This window comes from Fusarium verticillioides, chromosome 10, assembly GCF_000149555.1.
Source record: "Fusarium verticillioides 7600 chromosome 10, whole genome shotgun sequence".
Taxonomy (NCBI): Eukaryota; Fungi; Ascomycota; class Sordariomycetes; order Hypocreales; family Nectriaceae; genus Fusarium; species Fusarium verticillioides.
The window spans coordinates 1,414,510-1,440,534 of NC_031684.1; the positions used below are offsets into that span (position 1 = coordinate 1,414,510).

The 26,025-nt window shown below is 49.2% G+C and overlaps 12 protein-coding genes across 13 annotated transcripts; 6 read left to right on the top strand and 6 right to left on the bottom strand.

The window, feature by feature from the left end:
• Positions 1-198: 198 nt before the first annotated feature.
• FVEG_16373 (hypothetical protein) lies at positions 199-2,896 on the top strand. The gene has a single exon (XM_018905619.1). It carries the CDS (start codon positions 257-259, stop codon positions 2,756-2,758), a length of 2,502 nt encoding a protein of 833 aa, XP_018755165.1. The 5' UTR covers positions 199-256; the 3' UTR covers positions 2,759-2,896.
• Positions 2,897-2,934: 38 nt separating this feature from the next.
• Positions 2,935-5,016, bottom strand: FVEG_16372 (hypothetical protein; the record flags this gene model as incomplete). The annotated part of the gene is made up of 3 exons (XM_018905618.1): positions 2,935-4,211; positions 4,263-4,761; positions 4,834-5,016. The coding sequence occupies 3 exons, from the start codon at positions 5,014-5,016 to the stop codon at positions 2,935-2,937; spliced, it is 1,959 nt and encodes a 652-aa protein (XP_018755164.1).
• A 656-nt stretch (positions 5,017-5,672) lies between these two features.
• Positions 5,673-8,188, bottom strand: FVEG_08606 (hypothetical protein). Of its 2 annotated transcripts, XM_018897493.1 has the most exons (3): positions 7,581-8,188; positions 6,315-7,530; positions 5,673-6,261 (listed from the first exon to the last, which is right to left on the bottom strand). In XM_018897493.1, the coding sequence occupies exons 1-3, from the start codon at positions 7,831-7,833 to the stop codon at positions 5,940-5,942; spliced, it is 1,791 nt and encodes a 596-aa protein (XP_018755162.1). In that variant the 5' UTR covers positions 7,834-8,188; the 3' UTR covers positions 5,673-5,939. The 2 variants fall into 2 exon arrangements, with proteins under 2 accessions (XP_018755162.1, XP_018755163.1); XM_018897494.1 differs by having other exon boundaries at positions 6,315-8,188.
• An 813-nt stretch (positions 8,189-9,001) lies between these two features.
• FVEG_08605 (hypothetical protein) lies at positions 9,002-10,795 on the top strand (the record flags this gene model as incomplete). Its single annotated transcript, XM_018897492.1, has 1 exon — positions 9,002-10,795. The coding sequence occupies one exon, from the start codon at positions 9,002-9,004 to the stop codon at positions 10,724-10,726; it is 1,725 nt and encodes a 574-aa protein (XP_018755161.1). The 3' UTR covers positions 10,727-10,795.
• A 633-nt stretch (positions 10,796-11,428) lies between these two features.
• FVEG_08604 (hypothetical protein) lies at positions 11,429-12,553 on the top strand (the record flags this gene model as incomplete). Its single annotated transcript, XM_018897491.1, has 2 exons — positions 11,429-12,262; positions 12,320-12,553. 2 exons carry the CDS (start codon positions 11,429-11,431, stop codon positions 12,551-12,553), a joined length of 1,068 nt encoding a protein of 355 aa, XP_018755160.1.
• A 637-nt stretch (positions 12,554-13,190) lies between these two features.
• On the top strand, positions 13,191-14,209 carry FVEG_08603 (NAD(P)H dehydrogenase (quinone)). Its single transcript, XM_018897490.1, has one exon. It carries the CDS (start codon positions 13,255-13,257, stop codon positions 14,053-14,055), a length of 801 nt encoding a protein of 266 aa, XP_018755159.1. The 5' UTR covers positions 13,191-13,254; the 3' UTR covers positions 14,056-14,209.
• On the bottom strand, positions 14,173-15,294 carry FVEG_16371 (hypothetical protein; the record flags this gene model as incomplete). Its single annotated transcript, XM_018905617.1, has 1 exon — positions 14,173-15,294. One exon carries the CDS (start codon positions 15,292-15,294, stop codon positions 14,173-14,175), a length of 1,122 nt encoding a protein of 373 aa, XP_018755158.1.
• Positions 15,295-16,148: 854 nt separating this feature from the next.
• Positions 16,149-17,654, bottom strand: FVEG_16370 (hypothetical protein; the record flags this gene model as incomplete). Its single annotated transcript, XM_018905616.1, has 1 exon — positions 16,149-17,654. The coding sequence occupies one exon, from the start codon at positions 17,652-17,654 to the stop codon at positions 16,149-16,151; it is 1,506 nt and encodes a 501-aa protein (XP_018755157.1).
• Positions 17,655-18,157: 503 nt separating this feature from the next.
• Positions 18,158-19,674, bottom strand: FVEG_08601 (hypothetical protein; the record flags this gene model as incomplete). The annotated part of the gene is made up of 2 exons (XM_018897489.1): positions 18,158-18,642; positions 18,726-19,674. 2 exons carry the CDS (start codon positions 19,672-19,674, stop codon positions 18,158-18,160), a joined length of 1,434 nt encoding a protein of 477 aa, XP_018755156.1.
• A 757-nt stretch (positions 19,675-20,431) lies between these two features.
• FVEG_08600 (hypothetical protein) lies at positions 20,432-21,440 on the top strand (the record flags this gene model as incomplete). The annotated part of the gene is made up of 3 exons (XM_018897488.1): positions 20,432-20,666; positions 20,716-21,242; positions 21,294-21,440. 3 exons carry the CDS (start codon positions 20,432-20,434, stop codon positions 21,438-21,440), a joined length of 909 nt encoding a protein of 302 aa, XP_018755155.1.
• An 858-nt stretch (positions 21,441-22,298) lies between these two features.
• On the bottom strand, positions 22,299-23,052 carry FVEG_08599 (hypothetical protein; the record flags this gene model as incomplete). Its single annotated transcript, XM_018897487.1, has 2 exons — positions 22,299-22,428; positions 22,484-23,052. The coding sequence occupies 2 exons, from the start codon at positions 23,050-23,052 to the stop codon at positions 22,299-22,301; spliced, it is 699 nt and encodes a 232-aa protein (XP_018755154.1).
• Positions 23,053-23,739: 687 nt separating this feature from the next.
• Positions 23,740-25,021, top strand: FVEG_08598 (hypothetical protein; the record flags this gene model as incomplete). The annotated part of the gene is made up of 4 exons (XM_018897486.1): positions 23,740-23,980; positions 24,037-24,599; positions 24,660-24,793; positions 24,841-25,021. The coding sequence occupies 4 exons, from the start codon at positions 23,740-23,742 to the stop codon at positions 25,019-25,021; spliced, it is 1,119 nt and encodes a 372-aa protein (XP_018755153.1).
• Positions 25,022-26,025: the final 1,004 nt, after the last annotated feature.

A 26,025-nucleotide genomic window follows, 5' to 3' on the forward strand; every position in this document is an offset into this window, starting at 1 on the left:
GCAGCCCTGTCACTTTAGCTCCCAAGCCCAGCCCTCGTTGGCTGATTTCTGTGACCCTAGCAAGCATTGAGGCACAGATCCTTGTATGATGCCTAAATCGTTCCATAATTAACCCAAGGGCAACCAACGAGAGTCTAGATTGTCCTCGTGTAAAATTAGACCGGCCGCTGATGACGGAAACATAAACACCACCTCATTCCCGGCCCCAACCCCAACGGGTTCCCTCTTGTTCTTTGACGCCATTCATTCTTTTGCCATGGCGACGTTCAGTTTATTACATGCCGCTCTTCTTTTTTGGGTGGCTCTGGCAACTGCCCAGGGTTCCGATCTGAAGGCTCTCAAACACAAGGGCTGCTATTGGTCGAGACCAACGAATTTTGTGGTCGGTGGATTTTCGAGGACCGAGGTTCAGCGCCAGAAGTGCCTCGACACTTGTACCCGACGCGGGCAGCAATGGATTGCGTTCGGTTCCGTCAACTGCTTCTGCAGTAAAACCGCCCCGAGTTATCACCAAGTCGACAATAACCGCTGCAATGCGCAATGTGTCGGTATCTTGGATGGTGACTGCATCAAGCAGCCGAGAAACAACTATGCCTCCGAAGAGGACGACGAAATTTACGCCGTTTTCTCCATCCCTTCCATCGCCGATGACGAAACAAATCGACTACCATCGCAACATAGACAGGGACCATCTGTTCAGACGACTGAATCCAAGCAGCTCGCGACAAACCGAGGCGAGGTTGGCAAGATCACGGCGCAGGGATGCTATCATATCTCAGGGCGTTCGTCAACGCGCATGAAAGTGTTGATCAGAGACGATGACTCCCGTCGTGAATGCGCCAAGGTCTGCGCTAAAGATAGAAAGCCTCTTGCTCTTATCAGTGGGAGCGAATGCTCCTGCGGTACCATGTATCCTGCAAAAGATGCCACTGCTGGCTCTGACAAGTGCTACATGCCATGCCTGAGCGACGGCGATAATAGATGTCAGCGCGATTCGGAGTACAATCCAGCTCGTCATGATCCTTATACCGCGGTTTATGACACCGGCCTTGGTCTTGATATCAAGACTCTACCTTCTATCGATACCGAGTTACCGAGTTCTGAGAAAACATCTCCCAAGCATACTGAGCCAAATGGGCATCCCGGACAGGCTTGTTACAGCAAAGTCCCCATAGTCATTACCCAAGTGTTTGCCCGCAATAGTCCTATGCTATGCCACCGCTTCTGTCAGCGAAGGAGCCGCGTGTATGCGTTCACTCGGGATCAGACCTGCTACTGCAGCAATAAGTACCCTGACAAGAAAGACGAACTTCCAGATTCTCAGTGCAATGTTCGATGCCCCGGAACAAACCTTTTCAACTGTGGTGGCTACAATGCCGCTTTCAGTGTTTACAACCTCGGCCCTGAAAGGAGCCCTGTCTTTGAGCCTAAGCCTATCAGTCAGATAGAGCGATGCTTCTACGATATCCCAAGGGCCGCAAGTCGCATACCCCTAGACGCAGGTGCAGTCTCAAGGTTCCCCTCGTCCTGTATCGACTCGTGCAAAGCCGCAGGAAGAGGTGTTGCGTTCATCAAAGGCTCGCAATGTCACTGTGCCCAAGGTTATCCTCGCTTCAGCTCCACAACAGACCTTCGCGAATGTCAGATTCCTTGCTCTGGCGATTCTAAGTTCTCTTGCGGAGGCTACGGTGTCACTGCAGACACTTTCTCAGCATACAGGACTGGCTACTCAGAAGGGACACACCGCATCCAACACGAATCCAACAACAGGGCGCATGTACAAAGGCCTTATGAGGAGCCCAGCTTAGGCTATGTGACATCCCATGGCTGCTACAACATGCAATCTACCACCTTGACACGCAAGAAGCTTGAGGGCAGGAACACCCTTGAACAATGCGCTCGCTACTGTCAGCGTGAGGACAAGCCTGTCGCAGCTGTCCAGCGTGGCTGGTGCCTGTGCTCTGATACATATCCTGCCAAGAGCGCACGGGTTGATGATAGTCAGTGTGCGAGCTGGTGTTTCGGTTGGTCTCGTGACGCTTGTGGCGGAAGGGGAACTTGGAGCGTTGTGAACACGGGAATAAGCACTGATGTAGCGGACGATGAGGCCAAGGCTGAAGAAGTCGAGCGACCTGCTAAGATCCCGAATCGTCCAGTGGAGAAGGGAATGTCTAAGCTTAAGCCCTATGGCTGCTTCAAGCTTCCTGACTTCACCTCTTCGTATCCTCCACGCGTCAATATCAGACGCCCTTATCGAAGCTCCAACGGAGATTCTTGCAACAGGCAGTGCACTATCAAGGGATATTCTGTCGCACTTCGCCATGGATCCAGATGCTTCTGTTCCAACAAGGTTCCAGAGGAATCTGCGCGAGTTGCCGACGACAAATGTTGGTTTACTTCCATTTTCGACACACGCGAGCAGTGTGGCGGACCAGATGACGCTTACTCTGTGTACCGCCTTGATTCCGACTTGTCGGATTCGGAGGAAAAGGAGGTTCCCAAGGCCGATAACCCCAGTAGCTCTCCTGTGAAGAGACCACAGTGCCTGCATCACGGGATGGAGCGCATCTACGAGACTTCATCGTCGGCCATCACTAAGATGGGCGAGCTTGCTCAGAACGCCCGGGAAGGCTTGGCTAAATTCCTCGACAAGGCTCAAGATGTCTTCGATGCGGGTCTGTGGAGAGTGATGGTTGCGTTCTCAGATGTTATGTATAGTTTGGGATGGAGGTCGAGCTCAGGTGATGTTGATCTATAGAATATAGCCATATATAGTCTCTTATGTTGTTTCACGAGTTTGAACTGTTCGTACGATTTGCCTGTCAATATTTTACTGATGGTGACGTATTCCCACTGGGTGCAAAGAAAAGGCTAACGAGAGTGGCCTACATCGGAACTAAGTACATAAATGTATGAAGTGTAGTAAATGGTGTCCTATGCCCCTTGCGGTGGCACGTAGACAACTCTTTCATCACCACCTATAGTGAAGAAGAGAACAGTGCATCCATCTGGCACTGCATTTTCCATATCGTAGGAGAATTGCTGAGACTTGGAATCGGCAAGATTCTGTACAGCTATGGTGGCTGACTTCCCTCCATTGGACTGGAAGTAGCGCATGAAAACTGACTCGGGGTTCGAGAGATCGTAAGCCCTGAGAATGACCATGAAGTGAGTGACGACATCTTTCGCACCCACAACACACCAGTCAATATTAACAGCACGATAGTCAGCATCTTCATAAACTCTGTAGGTGAGTTCGTAGCCAGCGTTCCCTTCGATCCGCAAGTTATCCCAATAAGCCGCAATGGCCACTGATGGCAGGCCATTATCCGGAAATGGGTTGTTAGAAGATTGTGCGATGGAGCTATCAAACAAACTGATCAACCCGTTGACACCAACGTAGATGGTTTCACTGGACTCGGTGTATATTCCAACGGGGAACGGAAGAGTAAGCTCCTCGACTCCATCTTTCCTGTCTTGGTCGCCGCTGAATAGTACTGTTGGGTCGATGAGGTAGGACTCGTACGCGCGAGACGGTGGACTAGTGGTGGTGGTAGTCTCGGCTTCTGAGGTTGTTGTAGAGATTTCTGTTGTTATGTCCGACGTACTCGCAGATTCGAAAGTTGCTGTAGTTCTCCTAATCTCAGTGCTAATGGCAGTTTCAGTACTAATGGTAGTCTCAATGCTAATGGTAGTCTCCGTGTCCATAGTCGTCTCTATACCGACGGTAGTACCGGTGCCGGAAGTGCCAACATTAGACTCCGAGGTAGGAGCATCTATCTCAGACTCTGTCGATGGAGTCACCTCGGGGATGCTGAATGTTGGTAATTCTGAAGACAGCGCGTCAGTGGGCAAAGCAATATCTGTCGTTGCTTCGTCTGACGGTGTGAATGTAACACCAGGAATGTTTGTGAAAGAAAAGCCTTCGGATGTTTCAATTGGTACAGTAGGAAACGCGACAGTTGAAGTATTAGAAAAGCGAAAGGTGCTTATTTGCGCAGGTCGTGTTTGTGTAGGTGCTACAGACGGCGGAACAAGTGTCGTCAAGTCCACGAGGGACGTGGCGTCGGAGGGATCAGTAGAAGCACCAGGAATCGCTGTACCGAAGGGAACGGATATGACCGCAGTGTTCACTGTAGGTTGCATGCTCTGGAGATCGGTTGACGTAGGAGCAGCGCTTGTAGACGCTTGTCCATCTTCGCATTCATCGACTATTGCCAACAATTAGCTTTTGGTGATATTCATAACATATAGAAACAAACCTCCAACGACAGATAATCTGACTGATACGCAGCCTGCGGGCGAAGATGTAAAGGTTTTGTATATCAGACCAGTTCCTGGACTCTGACAGAAGCCTACTTCACCACTAGGTAGGATAGGGCTGCGGAACCGGAGAAATCCACCGTCACCGGCAAATGTTGTAGCGACAGCTCCACGGGGCACTGTCGTCTGGTCACCACGCAGTTCCTTGAAGTCTTCGCCGTTGTAATAATTAGGTCTTCCGCCGTCGAGAAGGCGTCCGTCCGAGAGGCTGAACGCGGAAGCATCTTGGCATACCTCTGATTTAGAGCCCACAAAACCCCCAACCACTCTCCTGATACGCCTTCGTCTTGAGTTATCAGTGTCTGGAACGATCCGGAAGACGACGAGCTGGTCGTCAGGCCCGGGCGCTGTCGTAGGATCGGAGTTCGCAGTATTCGTATCCGTCGTGACCGAAGTTACGAATAACTGACTTGAGTCGTCAGGAAGAGACTGAGAAGTCTAGATAGTCTCAGTCAGGTCGAGGGATTGACTAATTCCGGACTCGAATGTGGTGGAAGCTGTCAAGGCAACATCGAAAGTCTGCAATGAGTTGTTCGCGCCATTTGTCGGCACAGAACCCGTAACATTCGACAAGACAGGGATGAGGTACGTTGAGAAGAATGTCACACAGACTGTATCCGGTTCATTAGAAACATATTGAGCACTAGATTGTGTGATTAGAAATGAAAGTAGTGAAACGAGTCGTCGTGACATTTTGCGGGTTACCAAGACGAGCAGCTTACCCGCAAAGGGCGAAAGAGGCGAGGCGTCATATTAAAGGCTTTTCTCTGATATCCACCGTGAAGGGAGAATTTACTCCGGCTTGTGATATGAGGAATGGAAACCTTTGGTCGCTCGGGGAGTTGGGAGTTGCTAGTCGGTATGTATAGCTGTAAGGGAGCAACAACGGTCAATGTCTCAGCCTGGACCCGACTCGAATTAGAGAGCTTTATGGATCGCATCTGGATAAAATATGCTTGTTTTCTAAGCGAGACATAACCTTGCAGTTATTACTGGTTAGTGAACGGGGCTCCTTTTCGACTCTTCTAGGCTCATAGGCACTACCCGACTCCCTTCATGTATTTGTTTTCGAGACTCAAATGCGTCGAAGTCTATTACATAACGTTCAAGCTGGAGTATTATTTTCTGGCCGTTCGTTCTGAATTGAAGTCACATGTATTAAGTAAAATCTTTGCATATTGTTGCAGGTAAAATAGTGAAGCCGGTTGTTTGCATTTCTCGAGAGAGCTTCGGGGCGACACTTGCGCCCGAAACTGCACCAAGTCAGAATTATATCGTTGCCATCAATTGGGCACCGGGCCCATTGTTTGAAGAGTATTATCGAATTTACGAATTCTCTAGCTTTTTAAGAGTCAGTAATAATGATAAATGAATTAGCGTGAATATCTATAGCCAGCAAACTCCTGCATCATATCCTTTTTATATCTTTATAGATTCAGTCGGTAAGAACTCAAAGTAGGATGCCCATACAATAGCGTTTGATCCGATCCAAATTCCCGTAAGTATACATAATCCATGGCAGATAACTATTAGAAGATTCCGACATCACAGAAATGCAATGTAACCTGCGAAGTGACTTCAAAACGAGCTCATGAAACATCTGATAGAGTCTTCGGTTATTCTTGAACTTCGTGACCCGTTCCATATCCGATCCGATCTTCTGACAAGAGTCGTTCTCTCTCACCGTCGGCCCACATCTCAACCCTCTTCTCGACAAAGACTCTACCCTTGACAGTAATGAAGATGGTCAAGATGAGCCCTACCAGGGCTCCAGCGGCGCCCAAAGTCGCGTTGACGGGCGTTGGGTCATCGTGTAGTGGACCATGAGTAAGCGCATCGAGTCCGGATTGAATGAGCTGCGTGATTCCGGAGACGCAAGTAACCGTTCCGTAAATGCGCCCGAACGTGGCGAAACCAAAGACTTTGGTGGCGTAGTCACTAAGATACAAGTCAGTAAATAGATTTGATGAGACCATAGAAATGGCACTTACGAAACTGCGGAATAATACAGAGGACGGAAGAATACGAAAGCAACGACTGTGAAGTATCCAGCAATTATGTTCGGAATACAGTTCAGGACTCCAATAACGATGATAAACACCGTCAAAACGGAAAAGGTAGCGGGAACACTCAGGTTGTTGAGCAAGATTCCAATGAAAGGCGTCGCGGCGACGCCTCCAATGGGGAGAGCAGCATCGAAGAACTCATTGATACGCTCGGCGGCTTTGTCGGAGCCCAACATGTATCGGTACTGCGATCTGACACCAGCGATGAAGTAGTTCATGCGAATCATCTGAAGAATCGTCAAAACGAGAATGAGAACGAACCAAGGCGTCATCATCTGCTTGTGGGCTGGCATTCCGTGGAGAACACCCCAAACACCGCTGGCTTCCTGTCGGTCCTCCTCTTCTCTGACTCGCTCGCCCCGTTCTTGACTATCGCCAGCGAGTTGCTCAATCTTCTCAAGTTTAGCCTTTCTCTGGCCGGCTCGTGCACTTCGAACGCGGCTAAGTTCGTTTGTATTGTCGATCTCTTCATCAGATTGGTGAACATCGCGAGTGCGGTCTTGGGCGTGCTCGATTTTCTGCTCGAGCTGCGGAAGGGTATGGTACGAGTGCGCTGGCATCCACAGGAATTCAGCCATTATAATGGCGACCGGGACGGAAATGTAGCCGTAAAAGAATCTGTCGAGTGAAAATGATCCGTCGGAAGCATCATAAGCCATGCGATAGAACAAAAACACGGCAGCCGAGGCATCAAAGGCGCCGGTGACGAGCGCGACGATGAGTCCAGAATATCTGGGAAACGCGTTCGCTAGTTGGTAGCTAGAGACGAAGATAAATGTACCACCGAAAGCAAGAAGTATATTACCGATGAGATATCCGTGGAAGCCGGGATGCGAGAATGAGATGGCCATCATCAACGAACCGATGGCGAGCAGAACACTCGAGACCAGCCAACACACTCGTCGACCGAAGCGATCAAGGACAGAGCCGGCCAAAAGAGAAGAAACGTTCGCAGAGATTGACGCTGAGATGAACAAAAGGTTCAAGCGCATGTCTTGCTCAGCGCATGGGATCCTGTAGTCCACCACCGGGCAGAGATCGGAGTAGATGCCCTCCTTGATAAGAATTGGCTTGAGTGCAGCAAAACCGAAGACGATGCCTGCTGCGAACCAACAGGCGATTATACCAGTCGCTACCTGAACTGCACCAAGTTAGCTGTGCGTCTCAATTGACTCGGACTGTGTTGCTTACCGTAGCGCTTGAGGTTGGAGACCTTGTAAGCAGCAATGTTGGGCAATTTCTTAGCAACCTCAACAGGGGCAAAATTCAATCGTCGCCATTCTGATCGGTCACCGCTTTGATCGCATTCATCGCCAGGAACAAGAGTATTTCCCGATCCAAAGCCAGGTGAAACACTCGGATAACTCGGGCCCTCGTAGCTGGGATTCGCTGGGCCTTCGTAATCGAAGCCCTCAGTCTGGGTTACATGCTGAGCGAGAGACATTTGCGCGTCCGATCAAAAAGAAAGCCACTACCCAAGCACAAACTAAGCGAAAAAAGGTACAGAGCACGAACGAAGTTAATGAATAGGTAATTAAATCCGAAAGAGCATTATTTATTTCCTGATGCTTGAGAAATTGCGGTCAGGATCACGATGTTTCGGTGACTTTCTTCCGTGGACCGTTGCAGGTGACGTCAACTAGATCTCATTGTCAGAGCATGTTGTTCTCGCTCGGGCGATAAGACTATTCTAGTCTTGGGGATACAAGCGACGGTATTCGCAGGCTGTGAGACCGTGGAACCGCATCGAATTCGGGGGCCTCAGGCATTTGTTGCTTGACGCGACACGCGATTCCATGTTGTTTGCTGTTGCTTGCCGATGTGAAGTTTCGCGAAGGTTCCGCGCCAGGGCCACTAAGCTGCAGGGGCCATCGTACCATTGATGTTACCCTACACCAGCCGCATCCTGTTGATTGTCGCGATTGAGCAATCAATTGTGACTTCTCAATGGTCAATTCCATTCACTACATCCCTTGCTGATTGGGTGTTTCTGTGCAGTCTACAAACCTCCATTCCATTTCCATGGACGACTGGTAAAGAATTATGCGCGTAACGGTGCGCTTTTGAAGGCAGGTACTAATTTCCAGTTCTAAACTGTGTCACCACTATGGACAAAACTCATGACAGCACACGGACTGTTGTCGCTTTAATGTAATCTAATGAATAAAGTTAGGGAAGCGGCATTGTAGGTTGAAGCAACTTTCTTCGAGGTTATGGAATGAATTATTCCATTACTTACGGCACCCGATTAGCCTAAATGGCTTATATCGCCTTCTCCATGACGATGTAGTTTATTTTCTGGGTCGTTGAATCAGCCTATTTTACAGAATCAGCAAGGTTGAGTTGCATCAAGACCCCTCATTCTGCAGGTTCAATGCGCTCTTCGACAAGATCGTCATGCTACCAACAAGGGTCAAGATCTAGCGCTCGAATCGGCACTATCAATCATGAGCAATTTGTTTCCGGGGATCGTAATTCAGCCGTTTTCTCCCCCGCATTTGCCTGAATTTATCTCATGATCGACGGCTCAAGTGCGCATATATAATGAGGAGCAGCTCGCGATCGAATTGATGTTTGGTGTAACCAGGACGATATCACCTAGTGGGTTCAAAATGCGCTTCTCTTGGCTATTGTGCCCCCTTCTAGCGATGGGAAGTGCTCTTCCTGAAACGAAGACGGATGTTTCGACATACACCAACCCTGTCCTTCCAGGATGGCACTCGGATCCATCGTGTATCCAGAAAGATGGCCTCTTTCTCTGCGTCACTTCAACATTCATCTCCTTCCCAGGTCTTCCCGTCTATGCCTCAAGGGATCTAGTCAACTGGCGTCTCATCAGCCATGTCTGGAACCGCGAGAAACAGTTGCCTGGCATTAGCTGGAAGACGGCAGGACAGCAACAGGGAATGTATGCACCAACCATTCGATACCACAAGGGAACATACTACGTCATCTGCGAATACCTGGGCGTTGGAGATATTATTGGTGTCATCTTCAAGACCACCAATCCGTGGGACGAGAGTAGCTGGAGTGACCCTGTTACCTTCAAGCCAAATCACATCGACCCCGATCTGTTCTGGGATGATGACGGAAAGGTTTATTGTGCTACCCATGGCATCACTCTGCAGGAGATTGATTTGGAAACTGGAGAGCTTAGCCCGGAGCTTAATATCTGGAACGGCACAGGAGGTGTATGGCCTGAGGGTCCCCATATCTACAAGCGCGACGGTTACTACTATCTCATGATTGCCGAGGGTGGAACTGCCGAAGACCACGCTATCACAATCGCTCGGGCCCGCAAGATCACCGGCCCCTATGAAGCCTACAATAACAACCCAATCTTGACCAACCGCGGGACATCTGAGTACTTCCAGACTGTCGGTCACGGTGATCTGTTCCAAGATACCAAGGGCAACTGGTGGGGTCTTTGTCTTGCTACTCGCATCACAGCACAGGGAGTTTCACCCATGGGCCGTGAAGCTGTTTTGTTCAATGGCACATGGAACAAGGGCGAATGGCCCAAGTTGCAACCAGTACGAGGTCGCATGCCTGGAAACCTCCTCCCAAAGCCGACGCGAAACGTTCCCGGAGATGGGCCCTTCAACGCTGACCCAGACAACTACAACTTGAAGAAGACTAAGAAGATCCCTCCTCACTTTGTGCACCATAGAGTCCCAAGAGACGGTGCCTTCTCTTTGTCTTCCAAGGGTCTGCACATCGTGCCTAGTCGAAACAACGTTACCGGTAGTGTGTTGCCAGGAGATGAGATTGAGCTATCAGGACAGCGAGGTCTAGCTTTCATCGGACGCCGCCAAACTCACACTCTGTTCAAATATAGTGTTGATATCGACTTCAAGCCCAAGTCCGATGATCAGGAAGCTGGAATCACCGTTTTCCGCACGCAGTTCGACCATATCGATCTTGGCATTGTTCGTCTTCCTACAAACCAAGGCAGCAACAAGAAATCTAAGCTTGCCTTCCGATTCCGGGCCACAGGAGCTCAGAATGTTCCTGCACCGAAGGTAGTACCGGTCCCCGATGGCTGGGAGAAGGGCGTAATCAGTCTACATATCGAGGCAGCCAACGCGACGCACTACAACCTTGGAGCTTCGAGCCACAGAGGCAAGACTCTCGACATCGCGACAGCATCAGCAAGTCTTGTGAGTGGAGGCACGGGTTCATTTGTTGGTAGTTTGCTTGGACCTTATGCTACCTGCAACGGCAAAGGATCTGGAGTGGAATGTCCCAAGGGAGGTGATGTCTATGTGACCCAATGGACTTATAAGCCCGTGGCACAAGAGATTGATCATGGTGTTTTTGTGAAATCAGAATTGTAGTTCCCCAATACAGCTTGCTTGTTGAGAGCAACGTTGTTAGCTGAGATGCAATTGAAGTTGCTTGACTGATTGTGCTATTATTAGTGACACGTGTGGCGGGAACCAATCTCACTGGAGGGGTTATTCCTAGCTCCATGTGGCCCCCTCTCCACTCAGATCTGGGATGCAAGGGCGATGAACGGTTATTGCAATGCCGATTTAACGGGGCGACAAAATGCCGAATGTTGGCATAAACAGCCACAAAGAAATATTTTTCTATTTAATTACTTCATTAACGCTTTTGAAATTTTTGTTCTCCATTGTGCCCATCATGCACAATGCCGTCCAAAAAGCTGACGCATCCCGTCATGTTGATGGTGAAAAAGCTTCTTCCCTCGTTCACGTTAAGGTTCGAGCTTATCACAAAGTGCCATTCTTACAGTGACACAATGTCGAACCTCAAAATACATACCGCCTTTTTGATACAGTGATAAATCAATTGGCTTTAGGCCGCAAAAGGTTACGCCGAAACGATACCCTTTTCTCTGTGGCGATGGTGTCTTAGTGGCCTCCTCATCTAACCGTATTCGATCATTCCGAGGGTCCAGAACACAAATGCTCAGTAGCGACTTTGCCTGCAAATTCTTTTTCCCATTCATTTAAATTGCCATCTTTCTTATCGATCACTCTCAGGACCCTTTATCTTTCCACCAGCCAGCAACCATGGAGTTCCAAAAACCCCGACTGCCTCCAAAGGCACCAAGAAGTACGCTAAAACCTTCCAATGTCGTCACTCACGATCTGGACTTTTACGTACATCCGAATCTGGTCCCTGATCAAGACCCCTGCAAGGGTAGACTACTTCGAGCCACGGGTCCTATTCGAGAAGGAACCATTCTTCTCGTAGACATACCGTATGCTATCGTCCCTTCTGTGACGTCCAACGAGTCGCTTGTATGCAGCAATCTATCCTGCTCTCGCCGTGTCCCGCAGAATGCTCGCGCCGTCCGCTGTGAGCTTGCTTGTTTCAAGGATGTTGTGTGGTGTAATGTCGCATGCCGAGCTACGGATAAGAGCCGACATGACTTTGAGTGCTCTTGGCTGAAGAAACACGCAGAAGCACTTCGCCAGAAAGAGGGAGAGTACAATTTCGCTACGGTCTGGCATGTTGTTCGGCTGCTTGCCACGTGGAATGCCGAGTTACACAGCGGTAACGCCCTTAAACAACAGCGGCGTCCATGGGAGGTCCATTTCCTACGTGGCTGGAAAGCCGTGGACATGTGCTGTGCGTACCTTGACTCGTGGCCCGAGGTGCAGATTACACATTGGAAACGACTGGTCCATGAGTATCTGAGTGATGCAACTGTTCTACCGCCCCTACTAAGTGCCGAACAAATGCTTTTGCTATTATGCAAGGAAGAGACCAATACTTTTGGCCTGTATCCGAGGGCTACTGGCTCTCAGCCCATGAACGACAATGCTGCACCAAGAGGTGAATCGTACGGAATGGCCTTGTATCCCCGCGCTGCCCAGTTCAACCATTCTTGCCTACCAAATGTAAGCGAATAGACATGATGAGCCGCCGCGTGAATGTGATACTAACAGCTCTCATAGGTCACTCACAAACCCAACGACCAAGCGCGAATGGTCTATACAGCAGCCCGTGACATCACGAAAGGCGAAGAATGCATGATCACATACTTCGACCTCACAGCGCATACGGTCCTCTCAAGTAGACAGAATCATACACAAGAGCAGTTTCAGTTCAAATGTACTTGCGAAAGATGTCTGAAGGAAGAAGCAGAAGAAAATCTCGAGGGGATGGACTCACTGCCATTTGGCTTTTGAGAGATCGTGCACGGAAAGGCGTTTGGAATCTGGGAAATGAGTTGAAAATAGAACATGACTTTAGAACAGCTAAAACAATCTCATACGAAATCATGATGCGTTATATAAGATTAGTTGTGGCTTAAGAGCTATGAAATCAAGCGTCCTGCTACCTGTGTGTTCTGTCTTAGCTTTATTAGTCCTTTAAGGACCAAACGTAGACTGAGACATGCTTTCAGCTACAATCCATGTTCATGGTCGAACATTGGGCGACCCCCGATGCGAAAATGATAAAAAATGATTCATTTATAATCATCAACTAACGTTAGGTGAAACTTCAACCCTACAATTTGATTCGTTGTGGAGTCTTGTTTCGTGGGGTCACGAAACGTTATCTCGGGGTCTCGGACGAAGAACGGACAAAATTCAGAAAGAAGACACACGGACTTCCAGCCCACTGCCCATGACTGAGTGTCCACTAGCCACGACCATGATCGATCTTTAGCTGATTACCCATAGGCTGTCGGGTGTGAAGTTGGCCCGTCTGAGCCATGATAGGCTGAAATCAATTCAATCGGGCTCATTTTGATCCGATCGTGTCATGATAGCTTTCTTGGCGGAAGGTCTTTCGACAATAGTGGAGCAAGTCGGGTGTATATAAGTACTGAAAGACAAAGACGATGCGGAATACTAAGCGCTAATCAGCACCTCTTGTTATCAGTATGAAGGTTCTCGTCATCCTTGCTCATCCTGAGCCCCAATCGTTCAATGGCTCTCTTTTCCAAGTCTCTGTCAACGAGCTCAAAGCTCAAGGTCACCAAGTCAAGACCTCAGACCTGTACTCGATGAAATGGAAAGCCGAGATTGATCGCGCAGACTTTCCTGATCTAGCGACCGATGCCCGTCTCAAGGTTGCTTACGCATCAAGGGACTCATACACATCAGGGAACCTCACCAAGGACGTCAAAGCCGAACAAGAAAAGCTACTCTGGGCCGATGTCGTCCTATTTCACTTTCCCCTCTGGTGGTATACCATGCCCGCCATTCTGAAGGGCTGGGTCGAAAGAGTGTTTTCTATGGGTTTCGCTTATGGATATGGTGAGCATAGCGATAAGCATTACGGCGACAGATATGGCGAGGGAGTGTTTGCGGGAAAGCGAGCAATGCTTGTCGTTACTGCAGGGGGCCAAAAAGAGCACTTCTCGACACGTGGAATCGCGGGTCCCATTGACGACTTACTATTCCCTATCAATCATGGGGTGCTATACTATCCCGGGTTTCAGGTTCTTCCATCTCACATCGTTTATCAGACTGATAGACTGGATGAAGCTGGATTTGAGAAGGAAGCGGAGGCGCTTCGTGAGAAGCTGAGGCATTTAGAAACCATTAAGCCTATTGCTTATAGGTCGCAAAATGGAGGTGACTATGAGATACCCTCCTTGAATCTGAAGCCAGGGTTGGAGGGGAAAAGCGCGAGTGGGTTTTCGATACACATTCGTGACGGCGGAGTTGCCAACGAGTGATGGAAGGTCTGGGCTTACTTGGAGAAAGATAGATACACGGAATAGGTTGGAAATAGAGTAACGATAGGATGTTAGATGATATAGGAAGCTACTTATCGAACCAGGAATAGTCTTCATCTAGGGATAGAGCAAAACCTGTTGTCCCCAAGCCATAGCCGTCTCTGCAACTGTGACCGCCCTTTCCCACTTTTCCATGGAAAACCCCTTCTCTACAATCTCATGTCCAGCTTCCTTGCCCAGTTTGATAACTCCCGTTTCAATCATTTTGACCAAAGATACCAACTCCTGGCGCGTGTACATGAACTGCGCTTTTATCGTGATGTTGCGAAGCATGAGGCTGGCATAGTTGATCTTGATATCGAACATCATACCCAGAAAGACAACACGACCGAAAGGCACAAGCGAGTTGATGGAAATACTGAGGTGTTGATGTGAAGCTGTCGCTGCAGGCGGAGAAACGTCGATGTAAGCATCAGCGCCTCCGGGCACAAGTGCGCCAATGGCCTCGGTATCTTTCTTCTCATCACCAGTAAGCTCAACGGCGGTGACACGATGGTATCGAGACGTGAGAGGCCTCAGCTTAGAGGCTGAGCGTGAAAGGGCAATTACGCGACAGCCGATCTGGGCAGCCAACTCGACTACAGCACCCGAAAAGTGACCTGTAGCTGGAGCAACAATAACAGTCTCGCCGGCTTGAAGATTAGCTGCTCTGATACCGCCGTATGCTACCGAGAGGCGTTGGATGTAGCTCAGGTCTCCATAGGAGTAACCCATCTCATTGACGAGAATCTCTTCATTCAGAGGGATGACATTCTCCATGGCAACAGCAGCGAAATCTCTCCAGAAGCCCTTCCAGAGATTGAAAAGCTTCAAGTCAGCTTCTGGGCCACCGCCGTCATGAATACCGAGCAGGACTCTTGTGTTAGGATCATCTCTTGCCGTGATGAAGTTGTTCATGTAGACAAGCTGACCAGGTTTTAGAGCGACAGCATCGGGCCCGACAGATACGACGCGACCAACACCACCGTCTCCAGGGGTATAGGGGGGCTTGAAGGAAAGAGAGCTGTTTCCTTTGAAGCCTTCGCGTTGATGAGGGCGTACGGGAGTGCTAAGGACACGGACAATGACAGATCCGGGAGGGACAGGTTTGGGAAGTGGAGTCTTCTCGAGCTTTAACGGTTCGTTGAATGCGGGGAGGACAAGAGAGGTTGAAAACTCTGGAATAGCGTGGTCGCCCATCTTAACGATGTGTTGACGATAGATGGTTGAGTCGGAATGTGGAACGAGTTCCCAGCTGGATGCAGAACAGTTGTTGAGGGGGGCAGGAACTGCTCTTATACCCATCCCAGATATTAATCAGCTTCCTTTTCGAGGCGTGTGAAACCCTAAGGAATCCCAATGACAGCATTGTCTTTGTGAATATCAACTGTTGCGCGTCTTGGCGCAGCGTCGGATCTAAAGTCGGACATGACAATTACCCAAAACGGTAACTGTTAGAACCGACAAGTCCGACACCCCACTACATCTCGCCATTCACGCAGAACAGGTGAGTGAGTAGCACAGACCTAAACGCCGATGAATGACTCTTCTGTGATCGATTTGCCAAATTCTTCACAGCCAGTCAACAAGTTCACTGAGCCCTAGGTCTCGTCAGTGGCGCAAGTCTGCAAATGGATATGTGTACAAACCCAGTCTGACGTTGTAGCGATGTTCCATGTGAAGTTGTCGAAGTCATAGACATCACCGTTTCGCGACTCCCAAGTTTCAAACCATTGTAGTAGGGCACCTCCCTGGTTTGAATCTGAGACGTGTGGGTAAATAGGACGCTCAATCGAAGTTGACGAATGAATGTCCGCCAGAATTACCTGGAGCAGGCGCGAGCTTTCAAGGGCGTATGAAGAGACACATGATCTCCTGGGCCACAGATGTGCTGCTTTTTCGAGTGTGTGGACGATATAGCCTTTTCGGCTTTGCCTGCAATACTTCAGTCTTGGCTACTAATGTCCTCAAGGCAGACTTACGGCAAGTTGGGGCAACCGAAAAACTCAAGTGGTGCCATGATCATAGTTATAAAGAAGTCATTGACGGGCAGGTTAGCCTTTACTTGTGGATCGCCATAGAGTCCCCCCCCCTCTCTGCATCTCCTGATCAACCTCTATATATACTTCAATAGATCTTAGTGCATTCTTGCGAGACACATCGAGCGCGGTTTCGCAATATCTATTCTCAAGGCTCATAATATTAAGAAACGGACGATATATCAGTGCAATTCCTGTGTTGTAGACGAGCTGAAACAACACACGTTGCAAAGCGGTGCAAGTGGTGGTCGTTAGGCAAGTATCCTTGACAGAATACACGCGGAAGCAGGGTGGAATCGATCTGTACCATGTCTCCAGCTGCGCTTTGAGAAACAGGGCGTCCTTATAGTTGCAGGTCTTGAAACCAAGGGCGTGGCAAATAATGCGTCTCAGAATTGGCAACAGATGTGACATGTATACGCAGGGCAGCGCAGCATGGGCTACTGTTGCTGGACTAGAGAAGATAACCTTCGAGTCCTCATCAAACTCATCATCAGTCACGTCTGTCGGATGACTGATAGAGTATGTATCTTCGTGCATCAATGGCGGTAGTCCATGCTCAAGAGAGAGTAAGATGTCGTAGTATTGGAGATAATACCAGACGCGCCGTCTCATTTCAACTTGGAAAGGCTTCAGAGCCTGTAAGAAGTCGTCTCCATCCACATGATAGCCCCGCTGTTGCGCGATGCGAACGGCCAACGCATGAAGTTGGGAGAGAGAGATCTGCTTGTCCCCTTGATGGAAACATCGTGCATGAAGATGCATAGCCAAGGCTTCAACTGAGAACTCAGTTGTTGTGCTGTACTGTCCGGATACAAGACATCGTGCTGACATGGAGATAAATGCCGAAGACTGGTGATGATTTCTCCTGTCATCAGATATGATGGTACCAACTGCGAGGACTGAGAATAGGATGCTTTCCCACAGCAGGTTTACAGATTCAGGGTTGTTCCAAAAGGCTTCGTACTGTCTGCGGAATTGGTGGATATGAATGAATGGTACAGCAATATGCCTCGCGTTGAGGTATGTCGAGACTATCTTGTCAGAATCCTGGCGGGATGGCAAAGCCGCCAGAACATCTTCTGGGGCAGCTTTGGCGAGAGATCCAAACACGATGTCTGGGAGTCGGTCCACTTGCAGAGCAGTAACAGCCTTGTCATCGATAGCCTGCCGAATGCGATTCACACCCGCGGCTAGTTCATCGCAGGATGCAGCCGCTTGGTCCTGGTTAGGCTGGCTGAGGAGACCCTGGAGAAGGCTCTGCATCTGCCTAAGCTCATTCTGGACTCGACTATCGGCACGATTGGCCAGCGAAGCAGTCGGTTGTCGCGCAGTCGATTCTAGGTGACATGAGTCCTGAACACCACGCTTCAAACATGGACCACATGGTTGTTGTCTGTCACACTTTTGCTTGCGCGCACGGCACGTTGAGCAAGATACTGCGGGCCTGTTCCGCTTGATCCGTGGAGTTTGGGATACCCGGAACTTGGTGATGTGGCCTGACAGGCTATGGTTTGTCATTTTTGCGAGTCGATTAGGCCGTGCGTTCGGCAGTAACAAGGCTGCGGTAGAACAAAGAGATCATGGAATGGTCAAAGACGGTTTTTGGGAATGATCACCTCGTCTGCTCGCGCTTCACGAGATGGTGGGGTTTTGGCCAATCCATGCGCTCCGGTTGGCTGTACCAATGCACTAAACTGCTTAGAGTCACTCGCACGCCCTCCACGAAAACGTAGGACTTATGTTCTAAGCATTGTGAGATTGAGGTGAGAGTCGAGTAATGTTTACTGGGCCATCAGACTAATTCATACACCGAGTCCAGAAGAGAGTTTCTTACTCCCACGGTAAGCCGCTAGCATCGCAATGTATGTCTTAAGGAGCCTTGCAGGCAATACCCGAGGTCCACACGTATCAATGGGAGGCAAGGAATACTACTACCAAGAACCAGATTCTAGCTTGCTTGCTCGATTAAGGTATTGACCTGAAGCTTGAGTGTTGATACTAATGCTCCATTCTCGCGATATCTAACGACACTCCAGCAGCTGTTTTGACTCCACCCATACCATCAGCCAAGGCTCCTCTCCAGGTCTTGCACTGCTGAGATGAAGATAAGCGTCTTCTTCTAGCTTCCAGGTCAAATCACCGGGAGAGCCCTCTTTGACAACCACGACATCCGGCTCTTCTACTTCCACCACTGGCTTTGCGTTCAGCGAACATAACTCTTTGAACTCTTTCATAGCAAGCTCATTAGCCGCTTGAATCCCCTTGGACGCTGAGGAGACGCTGAAGCCAGAGTTAGCCTCTGTACCCTTCTGTCTGACAATAACAACATATATGTTCTTCCCACTGCCATCGATGGTGGAATGGTTGACCTTGTCAACAGCTTCCAACAAATCAGTGGGGAACATGCCGGAGCCATCATCTCCGTCACGGTTCTTTGTTCTGAGCTTCGATAGATCGATATACCCAGACAGATCATCCTGTTTGACTACAGGCTCACTCGTTGACGCTACCACAAAGTCAGATACCCCAGACATGCGGCGAAAACAAGGGCAACGAAAGCGTCAAACATGCGATTATGGTTGATCTTACCTTCTTGGTTCGTTTCTTCGTCCATATCCACGTCACTCGACTTTTCATCAGTTGCCGAACCTGAGACGTCCGCCGCGTTGCTCTCTACTGGAGGCTTATCGCTAAGAAGTTCTTCCTTTGGCTCTTCATTGACGATAGCCTGAGCTTCTGGCTCAGCTTCCAGTTCCAGCAGCTTACGGGGCTTTTCGTGATGTATTTCTGTAGACTTTCTCTCGGACAGGTGCCAAATTTGCTCGGAGTCGAGAAATGGGACGATATATTTGTTGGCAAATGATTTAGAGACCCCAAGAGATACTGCATCGTTGACGGCGTTTTGCATCCTTGCGATGTACTCCTCTCTGATGGCGCCATCGGTAGTGTAGTCCTCGCTAACATACACCAATGCTTTGACTTGTTCAGTGCGTGCATGGCGTCCTGAGCGCTCCTCGCTATCCATGTAGGACACAGGATCAATGTGAGGTGGTGCATTGAATCTCACTTTGCGATTGGCATTGTTGGGGAAATGAGTCCCATCTCCGCTCATCGAGTCCCGGCGCTGCTCAAGTAGATGGGCTAAACGACCAGTCTTGAAGTTCCCGTATTGTGGATGTAATTCAAAAGAAACTCTCATGAGATACTTCTGGTAGAAACCTTTTGACACGCCTTCGTTGCGATCCAGGGCCCTTTCATCTTTGGGACCAATCATGTAGAGAAGGCCCTCGACTGAGTGCTCGCTTCCAGATTCAACGACGTTTGCGACTCCACGCTCATTGATCTGCCAGCGATAAGACTCGAGAGTGGCCTTTCCTTTGAAAACGCTTCCGGGACAGCGATGGGCCATTTGCGCGAGATGCAAGTTGCTCCCGTAGGCGAAGTACAGAGTGCTGGCTGCTTTGATCATCCTTGACCCGGGCGCGTCAACTGTGACAGACTGCTCGTAAGTTGGACCCGACGGATTGAAGGGATACATTGCTCTCAGCTGTAGACACTAAAAAGAAAAGTTGCTTGGAGACGAAAGGCTGGAATACGAGAGATGAGGGAGAGTCTGGGAAATGGGATGGCGGGGCAGACTGGTCGCATGAATTCACAGCTTGATAAGGGAAACAGAGCCTCAATCAGGCTGCATTCCAACCACTGTATAATTTAGACTGTGAACATCAAGATACAGGACTCGTCCATATGCAGCTGGCCTAAACCGTCGCCACCCCATGCCATTTCAATCCTTCAATGACACCCATGAGACTCTTGCAATACAGAACCCATTTCAAAGTTCCTCTAGAACACATCAAAAATTCCTGCACTTTATGCATTCCTGGGCCAGCGGCTGATTAATGATACGACTTGGTGATGATGACTGCATAATCGGTCTGATGGTTGTTACCAATCAAGCTTGGTGAATTGGCGTTCCGTGTTACCCTGTCTTTTCGTCTGACTCCCATGTGAAATTGCACTTTGTGTCATTTCTATTCTTAATGCATCGTGATGGAAAAGGGAATTCTGGACCCCCAGGGCAGCCCACCATCAATTACGATGGATGTAGACGCTGTAAGCATTAGAGAGTATGCCTACGGTCAACGTATCTAACCGGCCGGGGGGGAGGCGGCGGCTGAGTCTTGCTGGAGGAAGGTGAAATGTCAAATATCTAGCCATGAAGCGGACGACGATGGCAGCCAGCGCATAGCATTTGTCGATAGTCTCCAGATTCGTCCTTCTCATCTCATCTAGTCATGGCTGATTATCATTTCGGTATCGAGATTGAAGTCATTGTCGGACCTCACAAGGTTCGGACACCACTTAGCTCCAAGCATGCTTTGTACTATGGCAAACTGGCCGCGTCTTTGCGAAAGCGAGGTCTAAAGGCCAAGGCAGACGATCTGCAACAAGGCTACACCAAAAGACCGGAACACTACGACAAATGGTGGATCACCAAGGACGGGTCTCTTGGGTCCCATATCGACAAGAGTAAGAAGACTTTTCTGTTCTCACCTGAGTCCATGTTAACGGAGTTCAGTACCAATGGAGGCTGTGTCCCCGGTCCTCAGCCTAAGGGCAAACTGGGAAAATGAAATCGATGTCTTCTGGACCGCAATGCGTGTTGTCTTCCACATGCCCGATCGATCACTTCTTTGTGGAAGTCATATTCATGTTTCCAAAGGTCTCAATCAAACCTTCTCTCTTCCGCAATTCAAGAAGATCGCATTCGGCGTTGTCTATTACGAGGGTTTCATTCTCAAGCTCCTCATGCGTGAACGAGCCAACAACCGATACTGCAAGCAGAATACTCTGAACTCGACACAGCTGATGCGTTGCAATGGCAACTACAACGCTGTAGCGGAGTTGATCAAGAGTGCAAATAGCACAACGGCCTTGAAGAATATCATGCAGAACGATAGGTACGTTCTGTGGAATTTCGACAACATCGTCCCCGGGAGCTCTGGAACCATCGAGTTTAGAGGCGGGAGGTGCCTCAGGGGAGAGATCAGAACCAAACGATGGATTGCTTTCACAATTGCCTTGATCCAAGCTCTACTCAGCATGGTACGTTCCATCAATTGTTTCTAGCGCTTTTTCACCACTGACTTAATGAAGAATAACATCGCGAATCCCAATATTTCGACTCTAGAGTCATGGACACCGGAGGGTCTGTACAATATGATCAAGAAAGCCGCCAGTCAGCTCGCTTTGAGAGACTCTTTGCCAGAAGACTGGAAGGTCTTGAATGAATCCCAGAGATGAGACACAATTGTAACTCTTCATGTTTTGAGTCTATTGTGGAGTGGGTGTCAGTCAATTCGTTACCTCGAGTTCATGAGACTTTGCCAACTCGCGATACCGTGACTTAAACTTTGCGTAAAATAGCTTATAGCTTATAGACAACTAAGTTTGTAACGTCGCTTCATGAAGCAGTAAGACTCCAAATTGGCTGAATTGGCTGCTTCTTGTCGACATGGGCAGTGTACAAGCCAAGAGATTGCGTCCGTAAGACCCCTGAGGGATTCAATAAGGGGCAGCCTTATCATGCAGGCTACACCGTTTTGAGCTACCATGGTTTCGGACAACTGCTCGTATAGTTGAAGTGATACGCGGTTTGACGCGCCCGATTTGGTTGAGTCCTTTCAGCTTTCGAGCTCGGAGCCAGTCAGGATCGCATCTTTAGCAGCTATCAGTGACCGGTATTGGAAGGTGTTTAAGACATATGAGGCTCAGGAGACCGGAGTCACAGTGACTCATATGCTGAAAATGCGACATCAACACCTTGCCTGTTTGCTTTTGATGAGGCTAATCTTCAAGCATGTGTCCCTATACCCACCAAAGAAACCTAAATGAGATCATTGCACATTCACAAGACGGTTGCATCAACCGTGACTCAGCCTGAAGATCTGGCTTGCATGCGGCCGAACAACTTGTCAACATTTACAATTACAGAGGCAGGGAGCTTGAAATAATGTATTATTTGGATATACATGCGTGATAAATCACAAGTTCCGGTGGGCTGAAGTGAATACGGTGAGCCTGACACCGGACAGCTTCATGGCCACCCCCACGTCCAAGAGGTTGATTGTGAAAATGGCCTTGAAAACCTTTGCGAAGTGCTTACACTTCGTCCCAAGGTTGAGCCTTGGCGCTGAAAAGCACTGCCCCATGTTCTGTGCTGTGGAGATGAGCTCCGTCGCCTTCTTCGACGAGGCTCTTCGGGATCTGAAAGGCCTCTGTGATGGCCACTCTGACGCGTTTGTCTCCTTCTCTGGTTTTCTCTTTGAGACCTTCTTGAGGCTGACCTCAGTGGAATGGACGGCCGAACCGTGTTCTCGAAGAAGTCACTGGGGATACCCAAAGTAACAGCATCCCTTATGCCACTGTTCATGCGGTCGATGTATTCATCCCGTGCGGTACCCCACTGAGAGTGACGACTGCTGAGATAAACCAGCACGTTGCTTCTGATTCTGCCTTGTTGTTCAGGCTCATGGGATCGCGATCCTGACCGCACCGCGTTGACAGCCTTATCTAGCCCACCATCTTGGACAAGGTATCGCGTTGGAAGTTGGAGGTCTTCAACCGCTTCATGTAGCACAACGCTATGATATGACTTGGTGTAAGCGCCGGAATGAACGCCTTCGTTCCTGTCGAGTCGAGCTTCATCGTCGACGCTAACTTGGTAGACCAATCCGTGCACGTTGTAGCCGCTGCAAGGAATCACATTCGCGAAGCCTCGACTGTTGATCTGCCATCGGTGATCCATCAGAACCGCCCTGCCAACGTAGTAGCTTTCGGGGCAGCGGCTGGCCATTTGCTGCAGCCAAAGGTTACTGCCGTAGGCGAAGTAGAGCTGAGCCGGTAGGTCCGGCATGGCTTGATTGTGCATGTACGCAACACAACCCTGGTCGAGTTGTTCTCGGTGCTGATACCCAATGATTGGGCGAGTGAGGGTCCGGGATTCTATGCGAGTTGGGCGGAAGCACTTTCGTTGGAACCTGACAATTAATGGTCAATAGTTTACATGCGTTAGGCTGCGACGAGCGAGGCAATTTATGGCGACTTTCTAAATGAGCTGATTAATTTCCTTGGTCACGCTCGCTGTCACGTAACCTTACATGACGGTTGCGATACTTGCGTCTTCGCGTTTGTAATTCTTATCTGCGCGTCCAGCAGTCAAAGCCACGTCCAAGACTGCATAAAGTTCCAAATTTGGAGCGAGAGGGTGCTCAGCTGCTACATAAATAAAACGCCGCTTCTTATCAGATCAGTGCCTCGTTATGCGGGCGTTTGCAATCATAAAAGTGTGGTAATACAAGGCTCAAACAAACTGGGACGATGGATGGGTGATGCAACCCTCTTAAACAGTGCGAGCCTGATTATGTACTTGAACATAGACACAACAACCCATAAGCTGACTTGCGAGTGCAAGTACTGATCCATTTTGATTGCCTCATCCAACCTTTGATGTTGGTACTGATATCTTGATTATGAACATGGCTTCCCCAATTGCTTGTGATGGGCGACTCAGTCATCTTCCACTTGATCCACGTGAGCCACCATGTCTTCCTTTGGCTCTTACAACTTTGGGGTCGAATTGGAGCTCATTGCAGAACCCAAGCGAGTGCGACACCCTCTGTTACGCGCTGTTTACTATGAAGAGCTGGCAACATCATTGAGATATGATGGCGCCGAAGCAGAAGCAGACAAGCTGAACCAGCGATACCGAAAACGTCCAGAACACTACGATAAGTGGTGGATTACAAAAGATGGATCATTGGGAGATCCTGAGCATCCGTGTAGTGCGTATCTCAAATCCTTGTTGTGATGGTCAACTAATATTTGATCCTGCTCATAGTTCCGCTAGAGGCTGTCTCGCCTATATTCTCTACTGACTACACATGGGAGAACGAGGTGGACACCTTCTGGAACTCTTGGGATCGTGTATTCCACATGCCAGAGTCATCCATCGCCTGCGGAAGCCATGTTCATGTATCACCATCACCAGACATGGAATTTGACCTGGACCAGCTTCGCAACATTGCTTTTGGCATCGTCTACTATGAACCACTGGTTATTCGCCTGCTTCCATACCATCGACAGAACAACAAGTACTGCAGACCTAACACGCTGCGTTCTGGACCATTGTATGACCTCATGTCAAGCTATCACGAAGAAGCAGCACTCAGAGAATTATGGGACACCCTCGACGATGATTTTGACGAAGAAGACATCAGAGATCTTATGCAATCTGGCCCAGAGCCGAAGCAGGAGAGATATGTTCTCTGGAACTTCGACAACACCTATGGGAGTGGCTCTGGTAGCATCGAATTTCGAGGAGGGCCAGGCTTGAGAGGCCCTGTCAAGACGAAGAGGTGGATATCCTTTGTTGTCGCTTTAATCCACATGTGCACAAATATGGTAAGCTTCCGACTCAGCTCTTCGTCCAGGTGCTCTTACAGGCACTGACTTATATCACAGGATGTCGCATCATGGAGCTCCTTCACAAGGCCAAGTATGGACAAATTCTGGAGAGATTTACGTCGGTCTGCGCAAGCTGTCGGTGTCAAAGAGAACCTTCCATCAGACTGGAGAGTCATGGCAGGGCTAGTCAGGTCAGTATTCCCTTCCCATTGCATGACCTGTAACTGACCATTTGCAGCGGCAATTCCTATGAAGAGTCTGCTGTTGATGACTTTAGTGATTCAGGCTACAGTGATGACTCATCTATCATGGGCAAATCGGACTCTGAATATTCCGATTCTGAGTATAGTGATGGAGAATATGAAGCCCTGCAGCAGGAGTTAATCCGGGAGAGAGAACATCGGTGCACAATTCTTTAGGTGACAGGGAGATATCATAGCGGCGTTCCATGATTGGCAATAAACGATGCTGACTGCATATTTGCGGCTGAGATGAGTACCAATCAGAGTCAATCGGACTGATCGCAGTAGAATGCTGTTGGTGAGATTCGAGACATGCATTTTCAGGCTTGCCTTATCAAACGTGACCAGTCTCGGCAATCAGGCTCTGAGATAAGCATTTGATTTATAATAGCTCAGACACATTCTGCTATTCTGCATGATGCATCGTCGGGCGGCAAATGCAATGAAATTGGGAGCCTTGAAACTGGCTCTTCATCATTACACTCGGGATACATTGGCTACGGTACTCCCTTTCTATCGGTCCAATAGACCCGAATGTCGGTTTGTAGGTGAATCAAAAGGCTCGAATTATCCAGTGATGCATGGATGGGGTTCCAGAAGCCGAGCTAGCCCAGCCGACAGCTTCAGCCTCAACGTGCATGCATATTTGGCCCCCAAGACCTCTTCCGATGGTTGCTGATCATAGGGGCGACAGGCATTTTCAATGCTTCTCAAACTTTTCGCTGTGCAACAGACCGTCATCTTACCAAGTTTTGGAATTGGGTCATGTCTCAAGCCAGTTGTTCCCTTGGTGGCATGAGAACTTGTGAACATGCATAAGCTTCGCAGCCATCTGCATTGACAATGGGCTGCGTATGGCTGATGTGACCTTCTCATCTAATCCTTAGGTACCGCCCTTCTGGGAGGCATCAGGAGCAACCAAAATGTCTGCATAAGTAGCAACTTAAGCAATCTTCAAGACATGAGAAACAACCCCAACAGGTGCATTAGAAGACTCAATTCGACAGGATTGGGGGCTAGGAGCCGTCCTCGAGCCTGCCTATGTTTGAACATGTCGGGAGTTATCATCGGAACTTTGTAATAGTGCCTCAGCCGCACGCAAGCCAAAGATTGATGATCACTCACCGGCATCGAACTACTTCATGCAAGTGTCCCGTCTGGTACTGTGGCTTGCTCACATC

What these genes read in the sequence shown, in the direction of transcription:
- FVEG_16373 (XM_018905619.1), top strand. Translation starts at nt 257, where the DNA reads ATGGCGACGTTCAGTTTATTACATGCCGCTCTTCTTTTTTGGGTGGCT.
- FVEG_08606 (XM_018897493.1), bottom strand. Translation starts at nt 7,833, where the DNA reads ATGTCTCTCGCTCAGCATGTAACCCAGACTGAGGGCTTCGATTACGAA. An exon ending in CTCCAACCTCAAGCGCTACG is followed by an intron (nt 7,531 to 7,580) that starts GTAAGCAACACA and finishes AACTTGGTGCAG; the next exon opens with TTCAGGTAGCGACTGGTATA. An exon ending in CTGTATTATTCCGCAGTTTC is followed by an intron (nt 6,262 to 6,314) that starts GTAAGTGCCATT and finishes CTTGTATCTTAG; the next exon opens with TGACTACGCCACCAAAGTCT.
- FVEG_08603 (XM_018897490.1), top strand. Translation starts at nt 13,255, where the DNA reads ATGAAGGTTCTCGTCATCCTTGCTCATCCTGAGCCCCAATCGTTCAAT.